Below are 20,844 nucleotides of genomic sequence, written 5' to 3' on the forward strand. Positions count from 1 at the left end.
CACACACACACACACGCCACGGAGTCTCACAAAGAGCCTCACGAATTCACTCTTGGTAGACCCTCTGCTACTGATGCGGCAGCCGGTCCTGGTCCTGTTCTACTCCATTTCAACTCCGGGTTAGCCATCAAAGAATCACATGCTGGGAAGTGGGGGGTTTAGGGGGGAATAGGTGAACCTCCCAGGAATAAGGCTGGTTCTGAATTCCATCTCCCCACCCACCACCTTAACCTCTTCCCAGAACCCCGAGTCTCTCCTGAGGTGGAAAGAGGCGAAGACTAAATGTGTGTCAGAAAAAGGGACTGAGTAGACAAGAAGCCTGGGGCTCTCTTGATATGGTCCCCCATCCCTCTTGAGTTAAGGGTACATTGGCTAGTCCCATGACAGCCAGAGAAGTGGAAGTTGGAGACTGGGGGAAAAGAGAAGTCTGGAGTTCTCCAAGGGATCTCTCCACTCCTGCATGCAAACCCACACCTATGAGCGAGTCTTCCCACACAGAGGGACCCTCCGTAAGGCCCCAGAAGGGGGCGATGGAAAAAAGGAGGAAGCTCATGCAGACTCCTGGGGACACTGGAAACCCAGGCAAAGACTGCAGTTCCTTGAGACCCTGGGAGCCCCAGTGTGCCAGGGTGTTTAGGACCCTCTCCCGCCCTGGATTAGATGTGGCTGGATGAGTTTTGGAGGATTATCGTGCCTGGATCTGTTTTGGAGATGCCTCTCTCATGAGAGTAAGCAAGCATGAGAATGGCCATTCCTGTGCGAGACAGGTATCCTGTGAGTGTGTGTTCTGGGGAGGCCAAGTTGGGAAGATGTATTATTCTTTTCCTGATTGTGTCGGTCCCTTAACTTTTCTTCCTCCAAGAATTGGCATTGTCTTTGGGGACTCAGTGAGACATTCCTGTGAAGGTGTATGTGTGCATGTGCACACTCGTGTGCAGCCGTGTGTGTGTGTGTGTGTGTAGAGCTTTTGACGAGTGGAGAATTTCCTCAGCCTTCACTGCCCCTTGTGTGTGTGCAAGCATGTAAGTAGGAATGTTGTTATCTCAGAGTGTAGGGTGTGTTTTCTTTTCTGTATTCAAATCTATAAGTAGCCTTTCTTCCCAAGGCCAGTCTCCTAGTGTTGGTGTGAGAGGCTGCGATACACATTAGGTTGCAAGGGGATACAGGAGGTGTGAAGGGCTGTTTCCCCTGGAAACAGACAACAGCCTTTCTCCTCTGGGACTGAGGATCCTGCGATCTTTCTCATGATCCAGTCTCACTCCCCACTCCCCATGCCTCCCCCTGTCCCCCAGGCCAGGACTAAGGAACCTGGCTGGGTGGGAACCCCACAGGACTCTCCATCTGGAGGTCACTTTACCAGGCTGCCAGGGAAGTCTCAGTTAGATCCTTTCCTGGGCTTGGGGGAAAAACCCTTCCCCACCCACATCTTAGTCCCCAGACCCAGGGCCAGGAGAATAGGCCTTTCAGCCGATAGTCCCACAGCCAAGAACCCACCTGAGAGAGCAAGGCCAGTAGTTCTTAGGGAGATCCCTCCACGACTGTCTCCAGACCATCTGCTCCTGAGGCTGATCCACAGGCGGCTGGGTCAGCAGGCCAGTGTGGGTGTGAGGCAGGGGCGGTCCCTGGGCCAGTCTCCATCTTTCAGGGATTGGAGCTGGGAACCCTGAGGCAGGTCCCCCTGTTCAAAAACGAGCTCCCCACCCTAGGATCCACCTGTGTCCGACTTGAATGGTGTCGGGAGCCCACCCCTCAAAAAAACTCCCAGTGCTGGTTCGGGCAGATGTGTATCCAGACCTGTGCTGGTGGAGGATTGAGGGGCCCTGGGGAGCGAGGGGCTTCTGGGAGGAGGAGGGGGCCAGAGCCTTTTCACAACCAACCAGGCTCTTCCTCTTTTAGCCTTGACCGTGACTAGGTCTTTCTGACCTTGACATCACAGGGAACACAGGGAAGGGGGGCAGGGTGGAAAAGGCCTTGATCTTCCGGTGGCCAGAGAAGGGGAGGGCCGCTCGCCCCCTTGACGCGCCATCCCCCTTCCCGCCAGGGCCCGCCGCCTCTGTTTACACACAGAGGAGGTGTCGTCTCCAGTCTAGACAGGGGCGCTAATAACGCCCATAAAAGGCGGCCTCTCCAGAGATGTTCTGCAACTCAGCTCCCGCGCGCCTACCGCTGGCCGCTCCCTCCGCCTCCTCCGCCCCGCCCTTCTCAGACACCAGGCTGGGCCCGCGGCGGCCTTGGGGAGGGGGCATCCAGAAGGTTTCTAGAGGCTGAGAATCCCCGCCCCGCACCCTTCTGAACCTCTTCTGTCTCCAAAGGTAAGTAGACTCCCGCTCTTCCAGCCCAGCCTCGAGATTCGTAGCACAGTCTCCAACCTCCACCCGTCCCCTGGGCCGGTTGCCCCCACCCCAGTCCGCCCGCGCACCCCCCCCTTTACCCCCTCCCAGCCCTGGACTTGGGGCTTGGATTTGGGAAGCAGTGGATGGCTGGGCAGAGTAGACCCCATGCATGTCTTGGCCTCTCCCCAGGGCTAGGCCTGGCGAGAAGCCATGGTCACTGCGAGCCGCTGGCTGTGGGGCAGAGGGCACTCGGGTAGTCCTCACCCCTTACGGAGCTTCGAGGTCGCGGAGACCAGGCCCTGGGCTCCCGGATACGGTGCAGGCGGCTGTGGGTGTGGCGTTTGATGGGAGTGGTTTTTTTTCTTTCTTTTTTTTTTTTTTTTTTTTAAACTTGGTCCCCACACCTTTCCTGACACTCAGTAATTCACTAGGCGGAGGAGATCCTCTGCTGGCGGAGGGGGAAAATGTCAGAGCCGGGAAACTATTTAACCATTGGTGCGCCGAAAGAACGGAGAAAAGGGGGGAAGAGGGCCCATTTAGGGATGCTCAGGTGAGAGGTGGAGACATGGTCTTCCAGATGTCCCCGCTTGGGACCCCCCCCCCCTTCATTTCCTGAGTGGCCATTGTGGTGGGAGCATGCCGCAGAAGGATTAGAGGAGGTAAGGAAGCTCGCTGCTGATCCCAGGCCTCTTGTGTGAGCTTGAAAGCCTGACTGGGCCCCTCACCCAAGGTTCCTTTAAAGCCTCCCCCCTTCTTCCCGTCAGGCTGCAGATCCCTAGAAAGCAGCACCTGGAGAAGGGGTCTCCCTATTTTCTTCTTAAGTCCTGGACACCCGGAGGGGTGGCTGGGAACCAAGGTGGGCTCCATGGAGGAGTTAGGGAAGGGAAGAAAGAGGAGACGGAGTCCCCCTACCTCCATCCCTCAGCCTTGTCTGAACCCGACAAAGATGCTGAACCAAGGCGGACCCGCCCCAAAGGAACGAAATAGAGAAGTCTGAAGGGTCGGATGGGGGTCCAGACCTTCCTCATCGGCCGCTTTTCATCTCCCCTATCCCCGCCCGCTCAGTGCCAACACACCCCCCATCGGGGGCCCAGGCCCTGACTCATTTGCATACGCGGCAGAACCGCTTTCTGCAAACTAGGCAGTGACCTTGAACTGGGCCACCGAGGCCTCTCAAGTGACCGTGGAGAAGGCAGCACCGCGCGGAATAATTCTGACCTGGGGTCGGTGGGGGAGCCAGATCACAGCAGCTAGCAATCGCTCCTCGGTGGCCTGAGCCTCACGCAGCCGCTTGGCCCCTGTCACCCGAGCCCTCGCGGACGCGGGAGGGATGCAGACAGGCGGCGCGGGGGCCAGCTGGTGGGTGCGCCGGAGCACGAGGGCTGCCTCGGGTCTTCAAGGAGAGCCTTGGGCCGCGTCCTAGCCTTCAGTTATAATTAACCCCTGAGTTAATGAGCGGGGCATGGTGGAGCCAGGCCAGCTACAGCAGGAGCCCGTGGCTCAGGGGCCAGCAGGCAGGCCGCCTCCACTAACCTTGTGATTTGATGAATGTGCGGGCGAGCCGACGCACAGATCGCTCCGCGGTTCCAGAGCCTGGGTCTGGCCAATTATAGTTTTGCATGTGGGCTGCGAAATGCGGCTGGATAAAACTCTCGGTTAGACGCAGCTACCCCGGCGCTTTGAGCTGCGAGTCCCTCCAGGTCCCCCTCCCTCAGCCCCAGTCGGTTCCCGCCGCCGAGGACGGTTTTAAATTTGAGGCTTCGCACCCGAGCCTCCCGCCGGCCCCGGGGACCCAGGCTGGGCGCGGCGCTCAGGGGCCTGTTCGTGGGAGCTTGAGTTAAGGCAGGGGCCGAGCTGCGTGTGTGGCTGGGTTCCCTGAAGGTGGGCAGATCAGCGGTGGCGCACTGGGATTGCCTGGGTCCTCGCCGGCATCCTGAAAACCCTCAGGCTCACGATGGGCCTCGAGGAGCTGGACCAGGGATGCGAACGTGGCTGGTGGTTCTCGGCGGCTCTCCCTGAGAGGAAGCAGGGCCAGCTGCACGGAACCAGGAGGGATGTGTGCGTGTGCCACTGCCCACAGAGTCCGAAACCTGGGGAAAGTGGCCTTTTCGGTTGGGGCCGGATCCGACTGGGAGACACTGGAAGAAGGAAGCCCTCACTCCCCCAGCGTTCTATCTGCCGCCCTGTGGCCGCGGCTCTGGGTGCTCACGGCCTGGCCGGAGGGCAGCGTGCCGGGCTCTGGGCCTGAGATTTTCCAACTAGGGAGGGACACAGGAAGGCTGAGACCTTCCTCCTGGGGTCCCCTGTCGAGGACACTGGAGTCATCTGGAAGAGTAAAAGAGAATGGGCAGAAGCCTCTGCCCCACACGGACTAGTGATTACTCCGCGCAGCTCAGCTCTGCATCCCTCACGCCAACAATAGCGGCTGAGCACAGAGGCCTGGAGGCCTGGAGACCTTGCTGCCTGCTCAGTGTTCTGGTCGAAAACAGCGACAATCTTCAAGTCACACACACCCCCCTTTTTTTTAATCTGGAGGACCCAACTCACCCCCAAATAAACGTTTTAAAAATTAAATTTTCAGTGGTGCTCATCAATGCATCTCGGAAAGGGGGCATAAATAGAATGTTGGAGATGCTGTGACGTGGAACTTGCGGCGCAGGGATGCTTCCTTCTGCAGCCGCGCAGCCCCGTAATCAATTAGGCACCAAAAGGCCAATCCAGGCGGTCTCCTGCCCGCCGCTCGGCGCCCCGGCTCGCGCGGTTCTGACTGGAGGTGACTGCGCGGGGCTAGCATCTCACCGCTCGGCCTCGGTTCCGGCAAGTGGGCCCGGCGGACGTGGGGCGGGCTCCTGGGGGCGGGAGGGGCCTGGCCGGGCAGCCGGGGCAGCCGGGGCGGGGAAGGGGAAGGGGAAGGGGAAGCGGGGCGAGGGGCGGGCGCCGCGCCGGGAGCTCTGAGCTGCGCCGGGCAGGGCGACGCTCTTGCAGACAAATTTCTGTCCGAGGGAGCAGTTCGGGTTTAGGAAATGAAATCGCCTGGCGAGCTGTGGAATTCGAAGAATCTGAGTTTCTCTCTTGCCGCGTCCTGCAGAGGAGAGAGGGAGAAAAGGGGAGATGAGAAGCCTCAGCTTAGATCTGCTTTTGTAGGTTCAGCTCATTCTCAGATACTTAACTTTCACCTACGTGGGTTGCTTCCTGCCCGATTCTCGCGGAGACCCTCGGTTCCTCCATCTAGCTCTTCCGATGCTTCCCCGTATGTAGACGTTTGCTGAACTATCTGTTGGACTTTGTATTACTTAAAGCCGTTCATATTGTAGAGGAGCCTGAAACAATCAAATAGAAATCCGAGTATTTTGTCTACTAGGCACCAGTAGGATACACCTAGTGCTGAAGGCTTTGTTTTGTTTTTCATTTTTAATCCGCTTATCTGTATTCTGTGGACCTGGTTGAGATCAGATTGTGGTTTCCAGATGTCGATTAATCTCATCAATGGCCAGCGTCGGGTTCTCAGCCTTTTCTGAAAGGAGCTGCCGAGGTTAGCACCGTAAATATAATATTAAGCCCCCAACAAGATCATTCTCCGGATCCCTCTCCCTCACCCCCAGCACACCTACTGGCATTGGCACCGCCATCTGATGGTCCCAGCGGCAGGCTTAGATGGTTCTTGGTTCTGGAGTGGGGGGGTCTACTCCGAAGTGGGAATCGGGAGCCTCTCAGGCCAGCCCAAGCTCTGCTGGAGTCCCAGAGTCTCTTGCTGCAAAAACTCCGGAAGACCCCCCAGAAGCTCATGTGACCCACAAAAGTCACAAGGAAGAGTAGTTCAGGCCCCCAGGTTTTCAAGAGCAGGTAGTCAGGTCCACATCGAGCTGGGCACCTCCTTTGCCTGCTTCCTTTCTGCATGCATCCTATAATGGTGAGTGGAAATGTGAGGCTAGGGTGGCTTCCAGCTTGGGGGGGGGGGTGAGGAGGTGGGAATACCCAGCATTGCAATTCTCTCATAGTCCTTCCTGGAGGAAAGGACCCCAAGTGTCCCCCCAAATTCCTGTGCAGATAGAGCTGAGGAGGGGGAGTACCGCAGTAGCAGGGCTGGGAAAGACTGTGGCAGGGAAACCTGTCCTTACCCCCACTTCGCCTCTACTGTAAATAAACCCCGAGCCAAAGGGCTCATCCGTCTCCTTAAACAGCCAGTAAACTTTATATGACACAATATCTAATAGTAATTTATTGGGGAGATATTGTAAATTCCAACGGTTTTAGTTAATAAAGGAGCTAATTAAAGAGGGACAGGCTGTGCTTGGCCAGCTGTTGGCGAGAAGATAATACATCGGGGGGGGGGGTGCATGGTGCAGAAGTGTGCATGTGCGGGGATTTTTGGTGTGGCTTTTTCCCTTTTGCCCCGGGTCGGGCGATTGACTCACTGTCTGCATTAGGTTTTATGATATTTTTAAAAACCAGAAACCAGCGACTAAATCTGCCCCCGAGTTTTGTCTCTCCCCCCCCCACCCCAGAGTGGGGAAGGGGGAAGTTGGAGTTGGTGCAAGGTGGGGGGATTCGCTGTCCCCACCCATCCCCCTGGCGGCGGCGCCCACGTGAGCCGGATGGCCAATGGGTGGCCGGTGCAGGTTTAACTATGTTTAATGTCAGATAGCAATAAAGTAGAAGCTGCCGGCCGGGCCCCGCGGAAATGGGCGAGCATAATCTCCTGAATCCCGGGTTTGTGGGGCCGCTGGTGAACATCCACACGGGAGACACGTTCTACTTCCCCAACTTCCGCGCGTCCGGGGCGCAGCTGCCAGGGCTGCCTTCGCTGTCCTACCCGCGCCGTGACAACGTGTGCTCGCTGCCCTGGCCGTCGGCGGAGCCCTGCAATGGCTACCCGCAGCCCTATCTCGGCAGCCCGGTGTCGCTCAACCCGCCCTTTGGCCGCACGTGCGAGCTGGCGCGCGTGGAGGACAGCAAGGGTTACTACCGCGAGCCGTGCGCCGAGGGCGGCGGGGGCCTGAAGCGTGAGGAGCGCGGGCGCGACCCGGGCCCAGGAGTCGGGCCGGGGGCGGCGCTGCTGCCGCTGGAGCCGTCGGGGCCCCCTGCGCTCGGTTTCAAGTACGACTACGCGGCGGGCGGCGGCGGCGGCGACGGGGGCGCGGGACCCCCGCACGACCCGCCCTCGTGCCAGTCACTGGAATCCGACTCCAGTTCGTCCCTGCTCAACGAGGGCAACAAGGGCGCCGGCGCCGGCGACCCGGGCAGCTTGGTATCGCCTTTAAACCCCGGCGGCGGGCTCTCGGCCAGCGGTAAGGACCCCGGCCCACTCTTGAGGCGTACTCAGGACCGGACAGCTCACCGGGGTGGGCAGGGTAGGACTGAGCTAGGGCCGCCTGGGGTGACAGAATGTGTGGTGAGGAAGGGCTTCTTTTAAAAAGAAGTGCGGGGTGGGGAGAGCGCCTATAAACATGTAAATATCCCCATAAAAGAACTGGAGAGATTCCCCTTTTCTGGACCTGCGGCTGGCTAGAGGGGGCAGGGAGCTCCGGCCAAGGGGATTCTGACCTAGACTTCCCCAGGCCTAGGGGTGGGGGGTGGAGACCGAGAGCTTGGTCTCTGCTCTCTAGGACCTCACCCCCCGCCTTCGCACAGACTCTGTTACCTACATTTTTTTCCTCTCTCTCTTAAGAAACGCCAGTGGACCTGGTTTACTCTGGCCACTGGCTCATTCATGTCTGTTCTAGCTGATCAGGGACCCAGCACATCCTGGAGAAGGTGAAAGGAAGGGGCCAGGATATCCGGGAGCAGAAGAGCTTTGGGGAGAAGTGAGGGGTTCGAAGCACAGAGGGTCCAGGGATACTACGGTGGGAAGTCCAGTCGAGGAGGCCAGGAGGAGCGAAAGGGGGGAAAGAGGATGATGAAGGTGGGAGAGTTGATGGGGATGGGGGTCTGCGTAGAAGAGAGGAGATGGGAGATGGGAGAGCAGGGGCCTGGGGTTGGGCGGTTAGGCCAAGGTGCAAAGGGCTGGGGAAGGACCGAGGGCACTGGGCTTGTCACCTCTTGGTCCTCTGGCCAACGCTGCCGGTTCGTCTCCACCCAGGCGCGCCCTGGTACCCGATCCACAGCCGCTCCCGGAAGAAGCGCAAGCCCTATTCGAAGTTGCAGCTGGCGGAGCTGGAGGGGGAGTTTCTGGTGAACGAGTTCATCACGCGGCAGCGCCGGAGGGAACTCTCAGACCGCTTGAATCTTAGTGACCAGCAGGTCAAGATCTGGTTTCAGAACCGGAGAATGAAAAAGAAAAGACTTCTGTTGAGGGAGCAAGCTCTCTCCTTCTTTTAGGCGGCAAGACACGGGCACCGGCCCCGGACTGAGCCTGTCTCTGGCAGGGAGCAAGAGGGGGCGCTGCCTGGGACCCAGTCCCCGCTTAGAACGCCAGGCATCTCTGGCAGGCCCTCCCTGGACATCCTCTTGTCTGTTTTGTTTGTGGTTCCCTCCCACACACCCCCAGCAGGCCCTGCCAGGTCCCAGAGAGAAGGGGAGAAGCCAGCCAAGGAGAGAGGAAGCCCACAGCTGCAGGCAGGGGATAGGGGCAGGGAAGGCTGAGGTGCTGGGGAAGGACTGGTTTGCAGTGGGACCGGGGCACTGGGCCCGGGGCTGAGGAGCTGGAGCAAAGGTAATCCAGGCGCCCCCCTCCCACCACTTTCCTTCCGTGGTCGGAAGTCAACCTGCAGTAGGCAAAAGTGGGGACAGTGGAACCGAGGCTCCCCAAACTCCCAGCGGTTGGGGTTAGGAGAGGTGGAGAGGAGGGAGCAAGAGTGGAGCCTCGGCGGAGAGATTGGCAGGGGTCAGCGTAGCTATGCAAGGGCAGGAGGAAGTGGAGAAACCTGGGAGGAAGTGCGGTTTGGGAGAACAGAGTGATCATTAATGCCCAGTAAAGTCCGCTGGGGTCTGGTCCTCTAGGCCTGGAGGCCGAAGGGGCCGGCCGAGGCACAGGCGTTTGACAGAGCCGGCTGCGGACAAGGCGACCACCAGCCTTAAGTCCCCTCTGGGGCGGGCTGCCTGAAAAGTCTCCTAGTCTCCAGCCCTCTCCCGACGCCTCTGCCCGCCCATTCGCTCACAGGTGTGCTGCCAGGCACTCTTCCTGCCGCCTAGGCGGCTGCGGACCGGAAGCCGCAAGCGCGGAATTGAGAGCCCAGCGGACGCAGCCTCGGGCATAGTAGCCACCCCAGGGACCCCCACCTGGCCCTCCAGGAAGCCCAAGAGGCTGTGAAAGAGTCTGCGAAGCGCGGCATTGATTGGCCGGGAGAGTTTCTGGCAGCCGCGGCTACCGCCGCTGATTCTCCCTTCCCCGCTGGCGTTCACGGTCACGGCCGGCCAGAGGCTGGACCGGCATAATTTACGAGGCAGGAGGAGAATCTGCCCCTAAAGGGGCTACCGGCCGCAGAGGCCCCTGCTCAGCCCTGGTTTCCCAGGCTGGTGACAATGAAGGAGGGGGGCGCTGCAGTCCCCCACACAACTCCTTTCTCTCTTTTACCCACCCCCATTCCACCCGCCCCCCCCCCCACAACGTCGCCCTTTGTCTCAGGTTCCTCTGCCTCCGCCTCCCCCTGGCCGGCGAGGCGCCGAATACAAGGACCAGAGCTGAATGAGGGACACATCCTCAGAACCGGTCGGAAGCCAAAGAGTGGCTTCTTCTGCAGAGGGCCTTTTATTCAAAGCCCCCTTCAGGCCCCAGCCCCAGCCCACTAGATCTAGGCTGGCTTAGGAGAGAGAAGCAGTGGAGAAGCTCGGCACCTTCCTGCACTCCGTTTTTATCCCTCTTGGTGAGAGTTCCCCCGACTTCCCCTCTGCCCACCCACCCACCCTTGCAGGAGCAAGAAGGGCAGAAACAGGGAGCTGATGAGAGTTAAGCCCAGCCTGGACACTGTGAACTGGCCTGCCAGCTTGGGAGTTCTTCCTGCCCTGGAAGAGTCTCTCCTAACACCCCCTCCAATGGCAATCCACAGAGCCTGCCGCTCTCCCACCAGCACACAGCGTCAAGTCCCTGGACAAGACTGTGCAGAGGCATGGGCAAACGCAGGCACAGCGGAGCCCGGCACCCCCACTGGACCCCCTCCCCCCAACAGTACTTGTAAGCAGGCAGCCTCATGTCCCCAAATGCAGCCCTGCAGAGTGGCGGTACAATCACATGCCCTCATCGCCACTGGGCACCTGCCACACTTCCCCACTGACATAAACTTGTTTCACCCATATACAACAAGTTCACAGAAGTCAGCGCCATTCCTGCTGTCTGCACAATCCCTTGTGGGCTGGCCCTGAGTGTGAGGCACTCTCCCCTTTGCCTGGCCACCCATGTACCCCTTCGTGCAGCCCCTCCTGTGACCTTGTGGGCTCTGGGGTGCTGGATTCAAGCTTCACCCCTCCAGCCTGACTCCCACAGCCTACCAGAGAAGAGAGACCAGAACACTCCAAAGGGGGTGGGGGTGTAAAGATATGCAATAGTCTCTTCCTGTCGCTTTAAACTTGACTTCCGTGAGCTTCTCTGTCAGTCTGTGTCCTGTTCTCTGTGTCCCTTGCTAGTACCTAGTCTAGTCTCTGTGGGTAGATGCCCTCCCCAGCTCTCTGTAGTGTGCCCTCCTAGTCAAACGTCTGTCTTTAGCACGTTTTCCCTTTATAGAGTCCTTGTACAGAGTTGCTTCATCATATTAATATTAATAATAATAATTAAAACATGACTGAATGATGATGTGATTTTTTTGAGAAAAAAAATTTGAACTGGGTCCCCATACATGGTCTTTTCTGCCTAGAAAGAATGGGATTCCCAGGCTCCTGACTGTCCCCTACTTTATTTTCTCCAGTTCAGGTGAATAATAAAAATAATAAGTGTATAATAATAAAGGAAGAACGGTGCAGGGGCAACAAAAAACATACGAGCAACCAAGATCTGTTCATGAGCTGCCGTCTCTAGTCCCAAGCAATTACTAGCAGAGAGAAAATTGGGGGATAGTAGGTTGGGGGGGGAGGAGAGGGACAGCTAAGGAGTCATGGGGCCATAAAAATAATGTAGACAGCCCAGAGGAGACTGTAACCACTTTCAGGGCCAGAAAGAGGAAGTCTGGGCTGCAGGATCCCCAGAAGTGAAGCCAGAGTAGGGACTCTAGCAGGTTGGAGCAGGGATGGCAGGAGTGCTCTGGGATAGGGGGCAGGGGTTGGTGGAAGGACACTTCAAGTCCATGGTCTAACCCCATGGCTTCACTCTGAGAGCACATTTTGAACACTGCACAATGAATAGACAGGGGACTAAAAACCCCTTGGAGCTGGTGAGATAGGCTCCATCTTCCCCAGCCAGCAACTTCTTCTGGGCCATGCCAGAGACCCAGGGCAGAACCAGAGTCCAGGTCCCAGCAGAGCCCAGGGGCCCTCTGTACCTCCACCTTGCCCCTTCCTTCCAGGTGGGTCACCCTTCCTCTGCCTCCACACTTGTGCCTCTGGTCCCTGAGTTTCCCTTTCTCACAGCCTGGCTCCAATTATGGAGTCTCCTCCAAATTCCTTCTCCACCCTTCTGGGGCTACTTTGGAATAAGGAGCCCCCACAGAGCCCAGTATCCAAGCCACACCCCTGCCTTGAAATATCTCTCTCTCTCTCTCTCTCTCTCTCCCCCTTCTTTTCCTTACTCCTGCAACTAGAAAAACTAACAGATTTAGATTGAATCCCATTCTCTTTTAGCCCCTACCCCACAGCTTGTCTTGTGCAGCTGAGGGGTTTGGACAGGAAGGAGATCCCAAGCTTTGGGAGTTACTCATACAAAGGCCCCCACAGAGTATAGGCAAAGCTGGGGACAGAATAGCTTCTGGCAGCCATGAGCTGGGAGAGGGACTGGGTGGCTGCGCCTGCGTCTGAATTAAGGCGGGGGTGGGCGTGTTGAATCCCAGTGAATCCAGGCCAGAGACTAAGCTCTTCTTAGGACACATCTATACGGGGGGGGGGGGGGGGGAGAGTTAACAGTGAAGGCATTTCTGGCTAAAAAGAAAGGAGTAAATTTAAAGAAGTTAGGAATAACTGGCCTTTAATTTATTCCCTTGATTTAGTCCCAGAGACACTGCAAATCTGAGAGAGGAGGTACTTTGTTGGGTGGTGTCTACACAGGTCCCAAGAGTCAATAACTGAGAGACTATCAGAGAAGGAGAGACACTATAACCTCCTCCCCATGGCTGAACAACAAATCCTTGGGTCTCTCTGCCAAGGAGAGTGTAATGGTGGGAGCGGCAACCCAAATACTCAGGGTAAGGCTGAACTCTGCATCTGGGCAAGGATTGCATCTATTTTCCAACCGTTTGTCTGATTTAAGCCCTCAAACTACTATTTATTCCACGGACTTTAAGACAAAGAGCTCCGTGTCACAAACTGGGTCTTGAGGGGCAAGAAATGGAGAGAATTATCTGGATAATGCAATGCGGGTGGAAATAATTCTGCTGCTGTGTATTTGTAAGCTTATATCATCCAAATGAGCTGTGTATTTGGCCCTGGCTATCCACCCAGTTCTACTCCACTCTGACCTGCATAGACACAGCTAGGGTATTTAAGGCAGCTATTGAGCGAGCGGGCGGGAGATGGGCCAGGCAGCCCGGGTCCCGTGGATAGTAATGCAGCCGGAAACCGGGCGCGCGATCGATGGCTCAGACCCAGAGCAGAGCAGGGACCGCCAGCTCGATCTCCGAACAAAGCAAACCCCCGGGACCTTGGGTTCCGGACAGGCTGGAGCCCCCGCCCATCCTCCCCGCCATTACCAGGAAAGCAGGAGCGGTTCTTAGGCCCCGGGCCCGCGCGGGAAACGCACTCCGGAGCCCCCAGCCCTCTCCGCGCGGCGGGCACATGGAGGCGCCGAAGGGTCCGGTGTAATTCAGAGCGAGGTGGGCTGCAGGAGGCGGATCCTGCAGCCGCGCGGATGCCGAGCCTTAGACCCCCGCGGCCGCCTTCCGGCGGCTGCCTCCGTCGAGACGGAGTTGCGGGTTTTCCGTGGAGAAGCGTGCTGCCGGCGCCCGCCGACCCGAACGCCGCGCACCACTTGCAGCCCGGCGCCGAGCTCGCGGTCGCGGCTCTCGGGGACGCTCCGAGACAAAGGCGCGGCGGCCGCTCGTGGATGACGCGGGCGCCTGGAGCTTCCAGTGGCCCGGTCCGGTGGAGAGGGCTCTGGGAAGTCGGTCCACTTCGCCGGCCGGCCGGGCCCCGGCGCCGGATCCGCTGCAGGGTCCCGGGGAGAGGGGACCCGGCGCGCCTCTCAGCCCCTGCTGCCCGCGCAGCTCGCCGCGCCGGCAGCTCTGGTCGGCGCCCGAGGGCCGCCGGGCCCCCGCAAAGGACGGGATGACCCCTGCTGGCGGGAGCGGTGGAGGCTGCCGAGCCCCGCCCCGCCCGGCTGCCCAGCCCCGAGCACCCTAGGCCTGGGGGCGCCCCGCGAGTTTGTGGGAGACCTGGAAGGACAGCCCGAGTCGAGGCGCTGCCGGGCTGTGGGAACCAGGCCTCTCTGCTAAGTGCCCTCCCTCTGCTGGGCACGCGGCGTCCCCACAGCGGCGGCCCGCCCTCCCGCTGGGCTTCTCACCGCCAGCGGCGGCGGCGATTCCCGAAGCCGGTGGCTCCTAAAGGAGCCGGGGAACTGGGCTTGGATGAGACCAAACACAGCCGGACCTTTAGCCAGGGTGACCCAGCCGGCCGCCGGTAGGTGATCCCTCCTCTCTGAGCCAGAGCCACTTCCTGGAGACTAAGAGACAAGCCCTCACTTTGTCAGTTTCCATATCCCAGAGTGGAGGACTTCCTTCCAAGGACAGGTCTGAGCGGACGGAACTCGCCGGTAGTTCCTGCTAGGAGAGCTCCCCGTGAAAGATGCAGAGTCCGTATACGGGGCACGAGAGAGATGTTTCTGCCAACATAACCGATATAGTGAAACAGTCTCGAACGCACAGATATCCATGTTATATGTACACCCTGGGCATGGAAAATATATTTCTGTAGAAAATGTACATACAGAGGCACTTTTATTTGCACGGGAAAGCAACCTTCTGGGAAAAGGTTACACTTAGCATGGATAAACACCACATGTAAAGATTCATTAACATAAACAGTACACTCGCATATCCATCCCACACCGAGAATACACAGTCCCGCATCTCTTGAGCTACATAAATGTATACACTCCATAGGACGTATAAAATCATGCATGGAAAATGCATCCCGATATTAATGTAGCCACATAAAAAGTACATGGAAAAGGCATCATTATATATACAAATTGAATATCTACCCAATGTGTGAAAAATATGCCCTGTAAATTAGTTTGTTTACATGGTGTGCAGGTACCAAATCCAGGGAAGTAAATTCTTTGAGCTCGCATATTATTGTATTTATAATATGCGTTTATTTGGCTGTTTTGCAAACAGGAGCTGGAGGAAGCTCGCGCTTTGGCAATGACAGTCTCCATCAACGGAGCCTCTTTTCTGTTTTCCTGTTTTTCTATTATTTCCATCTTTTGAAAAACCCTTCTATGTCTACATGGACTATTTATACAATAATCGCTGGTCGCTGATCTCTATTTCCCTGTTACATCTCTTGAAGTCAGGGTCTATATTTAGAATCCTAAGTCCTGTTTGCAGCGGAGTCTGACTGAGTAATCACAGCCTGGTAAAGAATTAACATTATCTAATTAGGTTACTTCCCTTCCCTCCGTGTCTCAGGACTTGTTCTTTTAGACCTAAGGTAAATATATTACAGTTACCCCAGGCTTCCAGTTGGAAAGGGGGGGAGGAGGCGGCGGGAGGGAAATGCAATGGCTTGACAAGGTGTGTAACAGGCAGGTTGGGGTAACAGGCAAGTTTCAGGTGTGCACTGGGCATGCACTGCTCCTGAAAGCCAAAGTCTGTTTACATTTTTTAAAATTTATTTTTTAAATCTGGAGTCTAGAGAGACAGCCTAAAGCAAAGGCTGGACCCGGTCTTCTACTCTTCTACGACTCTCTCAAACCACAGAGCAGCTCCACTCCCTCTCAGCCAACCAGGGAGAAGATTCTGGCCCACCTAGCCCCTCAGCTCTGACTCTCATCCCTAAGGTTGGCCAGGTCTACACCAGCAGCAGGGAAAAGTTATCGCATGACCCAAGTTTTTCTCAACAAAATCTACTCCTGAACACTTTCGGAGAGGCAGTAAGAGCTTAAAGCATTTTCTGACACTGAGCTAGCTCTGTCTCGCCCCGGAGAAATGAGTCCCACTTGGGTCTTTCTTTAGTGGCGAAAAATCCGCTACTTGACACACGCCTATGGAAAAATTCTTTGAGAGACAATGCACTCACACCCCGCAGAGATATTGTTTATGGGTTCCGTGTAGACGCTGCCATATTTTACTGTCCAGAGGAATCAATTAATTAGTGCCTCGCTAGTCCCCGCGCCGGCCGATGCTTGGCTGAGCGTGAGCGCTGAGATAGATGTGCGTGGCCAGCTCGCTGGTCTTGTTAACAAGCCTCGTCATAAAGATGGAGATGATAAGGAGAGCGAGGAAGCCCTGGCGGCCGCGAGGGGGGGCTTGGAGGGCCCAGCCCTCAGCGTGTGGGGCAGCGGCGTGTGGGAATCGGAGCCAGGGCCACGGCCCGGTGCTGTCCCGGCATCCGCGCGCGGTTATTCCGTCTTCTCCCTTCTCCCCTTCTGGGGCGTTCGTGCTGTGATCTCGGATAATTCCCTCTCCACTCCCCCGAATCTTCCCTTTTCTTCATCGAGCCCCGAATTAAAAAAAAAAAAAAAGTTAATACAAATACGTAAACCTCTGTCTGTGAGTGCCTGTCTCGCTCTCGGCCACGTTTGTTCCGAGACCTGCCGCCTCCTCCTCCCCCCCCCCCCCCACCCTCCGCCCCGGCATTACTTAACCGCGTGGTTCCTTTTCATCGCTGTCTGGAGCTCTCTTCCCTCTCAGGCTTCGTGGTTGCTTTTTCTACCAGGTTGGTGCTGGCTCAGGCCCCAGTGAGCTTGTAAAAAAAAAAATAATAATACAAATAACCCCTGGTTATCTCGCGGCAGAGTGAACACCCCCCAGATAAGCCAGACCCCATGGAAGAAAAAAAAAAAACAACCTCTTGGATGTAATTGCTGGTTTGGGTTGCAACACTTAATTCTGTTTATTCTCACCAATGTGCATATTTAACGAAGAGATATTGATATTAAAGGGCAGGGGGGAATTAATTTTACTTTTATAGTCATCTATTAAGAGCACAAGATGATCTGAGTCTCCTTTAAAGGGACCAAAACAGGGGGGGAGGGAGAGAGAAAGAAAGGGAGGGGGAAGGGAGAAATATGACTGAAGGAGAACAAAGATCTTTGCCTGAAGAAACAATGTAACACTAGACAGAACTATAAAGTCTGGGAATGTAACAACGCAAGACCCTCTCAACTTCCCCCCTTTGGAATCCTGTCCCCTGAGCTAGGGAGGGAGAGAAGGCATTTCCCTTTTATTGTCTGATCCTCTCTGGTGTCAGCTCAGAGGAGGGGGGGGGAGGTGCTAGATGGCATATAGAGGAAAAGGAGGTAGTAGGGTCTCCCAGTGTCACCCTATCACCCACACCATGGTGACTCCTAGACCAAGGAGGTCCTAAGCAGGAGCTTATAGATTCTTAGAGATTTCAAAGGCCCCAGTGATCCAGGCTCATTTTTCCAAGATACTTGTCTGGCTTTACTTTGTCTGTATAGACCTGCCTCATCTAGTATTGTAATTATCACAAGTAAGCGAATAATAGATAATTATAGGGGTGTTGATAATATCATTTATTTTATAGCCACACAAGATATGATTAGAGTTAATGTCAGAAGCTCTGTTGGAGCCTGGTAGGCAGCAAGAGGCAAGGTAGAGAGGCCTGATAGCATTTCTCTTTCCGATTTTTACATGAGTGTGAATCTCCAGAAATCCCTAATTCTCTCAGTTCCCTGTCCAGATGTCTTAAGGGAAATCTCTAAAATTTTAGGGGCTGGGAGCTCAGAGAAGGGCTGAGTACTTAACAATTGGTACTTAAATCTCCCCTTTAGTCTCAGGAGCAGTGGTCTCTGCTCTCCCCATATTTCCCCACAATGAAGGGCTTCGCCCTCAGTTCAAGACTACTAGGGTCACAGAGACTTAGGTTAGGCCAGTGGGAGGAAGACAGGGTCTTACCAAAACCAAGTTCATTGTCATCCCCAAGTGGGCACTGGGTCCAGAGTGAAGCCTCCTTTGATCCCAAATTGCCTTCTTTTCTGCACCTCTTCCCCAGGGACACCTGGATGGGGGCAGAAGCCAGGCTAGGACTGTGGAGATTGGTGGGGATGGGGATGGAGACAAAACTGAAAACATGCTTTATTGTTTCTGGTATGCAGAAGACCAGAAGGCTGGGGTGGGGGGGGGAGTGAGCGAGTGAGAGAGAGAGAGAGAGAGGTTATGATAGAGAGCCAGGCAAGAGGGAGTCAAGGGAAACCATGAAATTGGAAGGCAAGAATAAAAGGAACGAGTGAAAAAAAAGAGCAGGAGAAACCTGGGGGCGGGGGGGGGGGAGAAAGGAAATAAAAAGGAAAAGGTAAAAAAAGGAAATAAAAAGATGGGAAAGGAGGGACGTTTAAAAAGGAAAGAGAAATTTGGAAGAAAAAGAGAGGAAACAGGGAGGCAGAGGCCAGGGTCTGCAGGGCGCTGGCTGCCTCAGGCTGCCTGCAGCAGTCTGGGTGGGCGGGGGGCGCCATGACAAAGTGAAGGTCAAGTTAGCATCGTACCTTATAAGGAAGGCGTCGGTCCTCCATTTCAGCCTTTCTTTCGGCCAGGACATGGCTGTAGCATTTCTAGTCTTGTAAACACCGGACTCTTTGGGGCCTTAGAAAAAAAAATAAAGACCCCCTTCCTTCCTTTATTGGGGGTGAGCCCTGCTGGCTGGGGGAAGCCGCGGACAGAGAAGTCAACTAATGAAGACTCCAGGAAACTTTTCTCTCCTTTTCTCTCTCTCTCTGGCTCTGCTCCCGCCAGCTGGGGCTCCCTCCCTCCCACCCTTCTTCCCTCCCTCCCTCTCTCTCTCCCTCCCTCTCTCCCTCCTCTCCCCAACCAAACGTCTCTTTTGCTCTCTGTATCTCTCGGTCTTCTGTATCTCTCACCACTGTCTGTAACTCTGGGCTCCGTCTCCCCACACCCCCCTCCCCTACTGCAGACTTCTAAATCCTTTCCATTCCACCGTGAAAAGCAGCAGGACGTAAGAATTGGAAAGCGAATTAGCCATCTCAGAGAAAAGTTCATTTACAGCCTCTGTTCTATTAAAATTTCCTTCTGAAAACAAGGCGGTTCGCTCGGTAAGGAGGAGGAGAAGTGAGGCAGCGCCAGTGGGGAGGGCTGATGAGGTAGGAGACTTGGATTTATTTATTTCTCAGATCCAGAGGCGGAAAGAAAGGGGGAGAAGCAGGAAAGGAGGGAGAAGCGTTTTACCCGGCTGAATGGAGAGACTGCGGCGGATGGGGTTGGGAGCAAAGCCGCCGGCCAAGGACCCGGTCCTCCCGCAGCGATCATCCAGCATAAGCCGGCTCAGCCTAGGCCTGGGGTGCAGAGAAACAAGTATATCAAATATTTGTTAGCCTGAGAAGGGGGCGCGGGGGGGGTGGTAGCAGCAAGGCCTCAGGGAAGCAGGGAGAGACCGAGGCAGGCTGCGCCGCAGCCGGCCAGCCGGAGGAAAGTGAATTCCGGACCCGCAGCAGCAGTGGCGACCCCGACTGGCTGGCTGGCTGCGGGCCGGGTCAGCGCGCTGCTCAGCCGAAAACGAGGGGCGCGGGAGAAAGGAACCTGAAGTGGAATCCTCCAGCTTTTCCCTGCAGGGTAGCAGTGGAGGAGAGAGAGAGAGAGAGAGAGAGAGAGAGAGAGAGAGAGAGAGAATATAGCATAGGGGTGTCTGTGAAGGGCTCACCTCCTTTTTCCTGAACCTGACAGCTTGTTTCCTCCTGCTCTGCGCCCCACAGAGCCCTTTTTAGGGCTAACCAATGCTTTTAAAATGGGAACTCTAGGGCAAGGGTAGGGAGGGATACTCAGAAAGCAATGCTGGGGGCCTCTGGTTCAATCTGGTGCTCCACAAGGGCCTCATTTTGTCACCTCTGGCCTCTAGGATCAGTCCCCTCCCACTTTACCTACCTGGTTAAGGTGCTCAACGGCTACTGGCACCTGAAATAGGGCCTGGGACCCCGGTAGGAGCAGCAAGAAGCACTGGGGTGGTCAGTGGAGCTCCAGGCCTAGTGTCTAGAGCCCTCCCACCCTGCGTTCTCATAATGAAAAACAAAGGGGGGGATGATTTGATTATTTCTGGCGGTGTTAAAGGAGCCAGGCTTTCAAAAACAGTCTCTGACCCTGAGATCTAAGGTGATAGGCATCTCTCCCACAGACATTTAATCTGGGCAAATGTCCTACTGGCTGAGCTCAAGAAGAGGTGGCCAGGGTGAGGACATTTGCTGCCAGAAAGCCCCAGGAAGGGAGAAGCAGGCCCACTTTGGTATTATTCAGTGTTGTGTGGAGACTATTTTAAAAGGTCAGAATGAAATGGGGGAGGCCTCTCTGATGTCCCTCTCAGCCCTGGGAAGGGGAGCCCTAGGAAGTGAGGGAGTTTATGAGCTGGGACGTTTCCCCCTAGTTTGGGAAAGACAGAGATAGCCAGACCTCATCCTGCAAAAATGTGTTTCGTCCCTGTCCCTGTGACAGAAAATTGGTAGCCGCCTCTGGACTTTCAGGGAGTAGAGCAAAGCCAGAGGCTCTGGGGAAGGCAGAGGCTGAGGTGTGATTTAGGGGAGGTGGGGATCTGAGGGAGCCAGACTAGAAAGGTACCACCTAAATCCGTTCCCTTAAGAAAAGCCAAACACGTACACAATGGGCCCCAATATTGAAAAACACCAGATGATCTGCTTCGAAGGGACATAAACAGGCCAAGCGGATGCAGGTTCATAAAACCTGCAAAAACCCAGACAGGAACACTTAAAATGCCCCAGAAACAAAGCGCACCGTGACAAATTCTCACCCAACACAAAAGTACATGCACCAGAATGTTCCCAGGCACAGCGAGACCCTCCCCACCCTGAGCCTCCCCACTTGGACACCCAGGTGTACCTGCCCAGCCCCAGGAGCACACACAAATTTGTGCACTTTCCTAAACCTACCCCCCCCAAAAAACCCTTGGGGGCAAAGGGCAAGCGCTCAGCCGCACACACACCCCACAGAGCCAGACCCGTGTCTCCTGAGCCTCAATAATGCACGATCCATACCCGGAGATAAAAGTCTAGACAATAGATGGCTGTTTATGACAACGGGGCTCTCCAAGTTTGGAGCCAGGCGATAAATCTCTGGTGAATCTTCCTGTAACTCAACTTCTGGCCGCTGTGACGAGAGAACCACGAAGACCGCAGAGAGGAAAGCAGCAAAATGGGAGAGACTTTTAAATCCTGAGCCGAAGGCGACTTCCCCGCCGGGGCAAGAGAGTGCAGGCGGCCACACTCGCCCCACATGGAGCGTCCACACTGTGGAAG

At 55.9% G+C, this 20,844-nt stretch overlaps 1 protein-coding gene and 1 long non-coding RNA gene across 2 annotated transcripts; one reads left to right on the forward strand and one right to left on the reverse strand.

Moving 5' to 3' along the window:
• Positions 1 to 6,915: 6,915 nt before the first annotated feature.
• On the forward strand, positions 6,916 to 11,047 carry HOXC12 (homeobox C12). Its single transcript, XM_043564144.1, has 2 exons — positions 6,916 to 7,621; positions 8,413 to 11,047. The coding sequence occupies exons 1-2, from the start codon at positions 7,015 to 7,017 to the stop codon at positions 8,649 to 8,651; spliced, it is 846 nt and encodes a 281-aa protein (XP_043420079.1). The 5' UTR covers positions 6,916 to 7,014; the 3' UTR covers positions 8,652 to 11,047.
• A 3,277-nt stretch (positions 11,048 to 14,324) lies between these two features.
• Positions 14,325 to 18,317, reverse strand: LOC122473501. The gene is made up of 4 exons (XR_006294678.1): positions 18,076 to 18,317; positions 17,489 to 17,591; positions 16,211 to 16,313; positions 14,325 to 16,058 (listed from the first exon to the last, which is right to left on the reverse strand). It is a non-coding gene; the product is annotated as an uncharacterized LOC122473501 (long non-coding RNA).
• Between the last annotated feature and the right edge of the window lie 2,527 nt (positions 18,318 to 20,844).

The sequence above is a fragment of the Prionailurus bengalensis genome, chromosome B4 (assembly GCF_016509475.1).
Source record: "Prionailurus bengalensis isolate Pbe53 chromosome B4, Fcat_Pben_1.1_paternal_pri, whole genome shotgun sequence".
Classification (NCBI taxonomy): Eukaryota; Metazoa; Chordata; class Mammalia; order Carnivora; family Felidae; genus Prionailurus; species Prionailurus bengalensis.

Excerpts from the sequence above, each read along its gene's own strand:
- HOXC12 (XM_043564144.1), top strand. The coding sequence starts at position 7,015 with ATGGGCGAGCATAATCTCCTGAATCCCGGGTTTGTGGGGCCGCTGGTG. Across the intron at positions 7,622-8,412 it reads CGGCGGGCTCTCGGCCAGCG|GCGCGCCCTGGTACCCGATC; the intron begins GTAAGGACCCCG and ends GTCTCCACCCAG.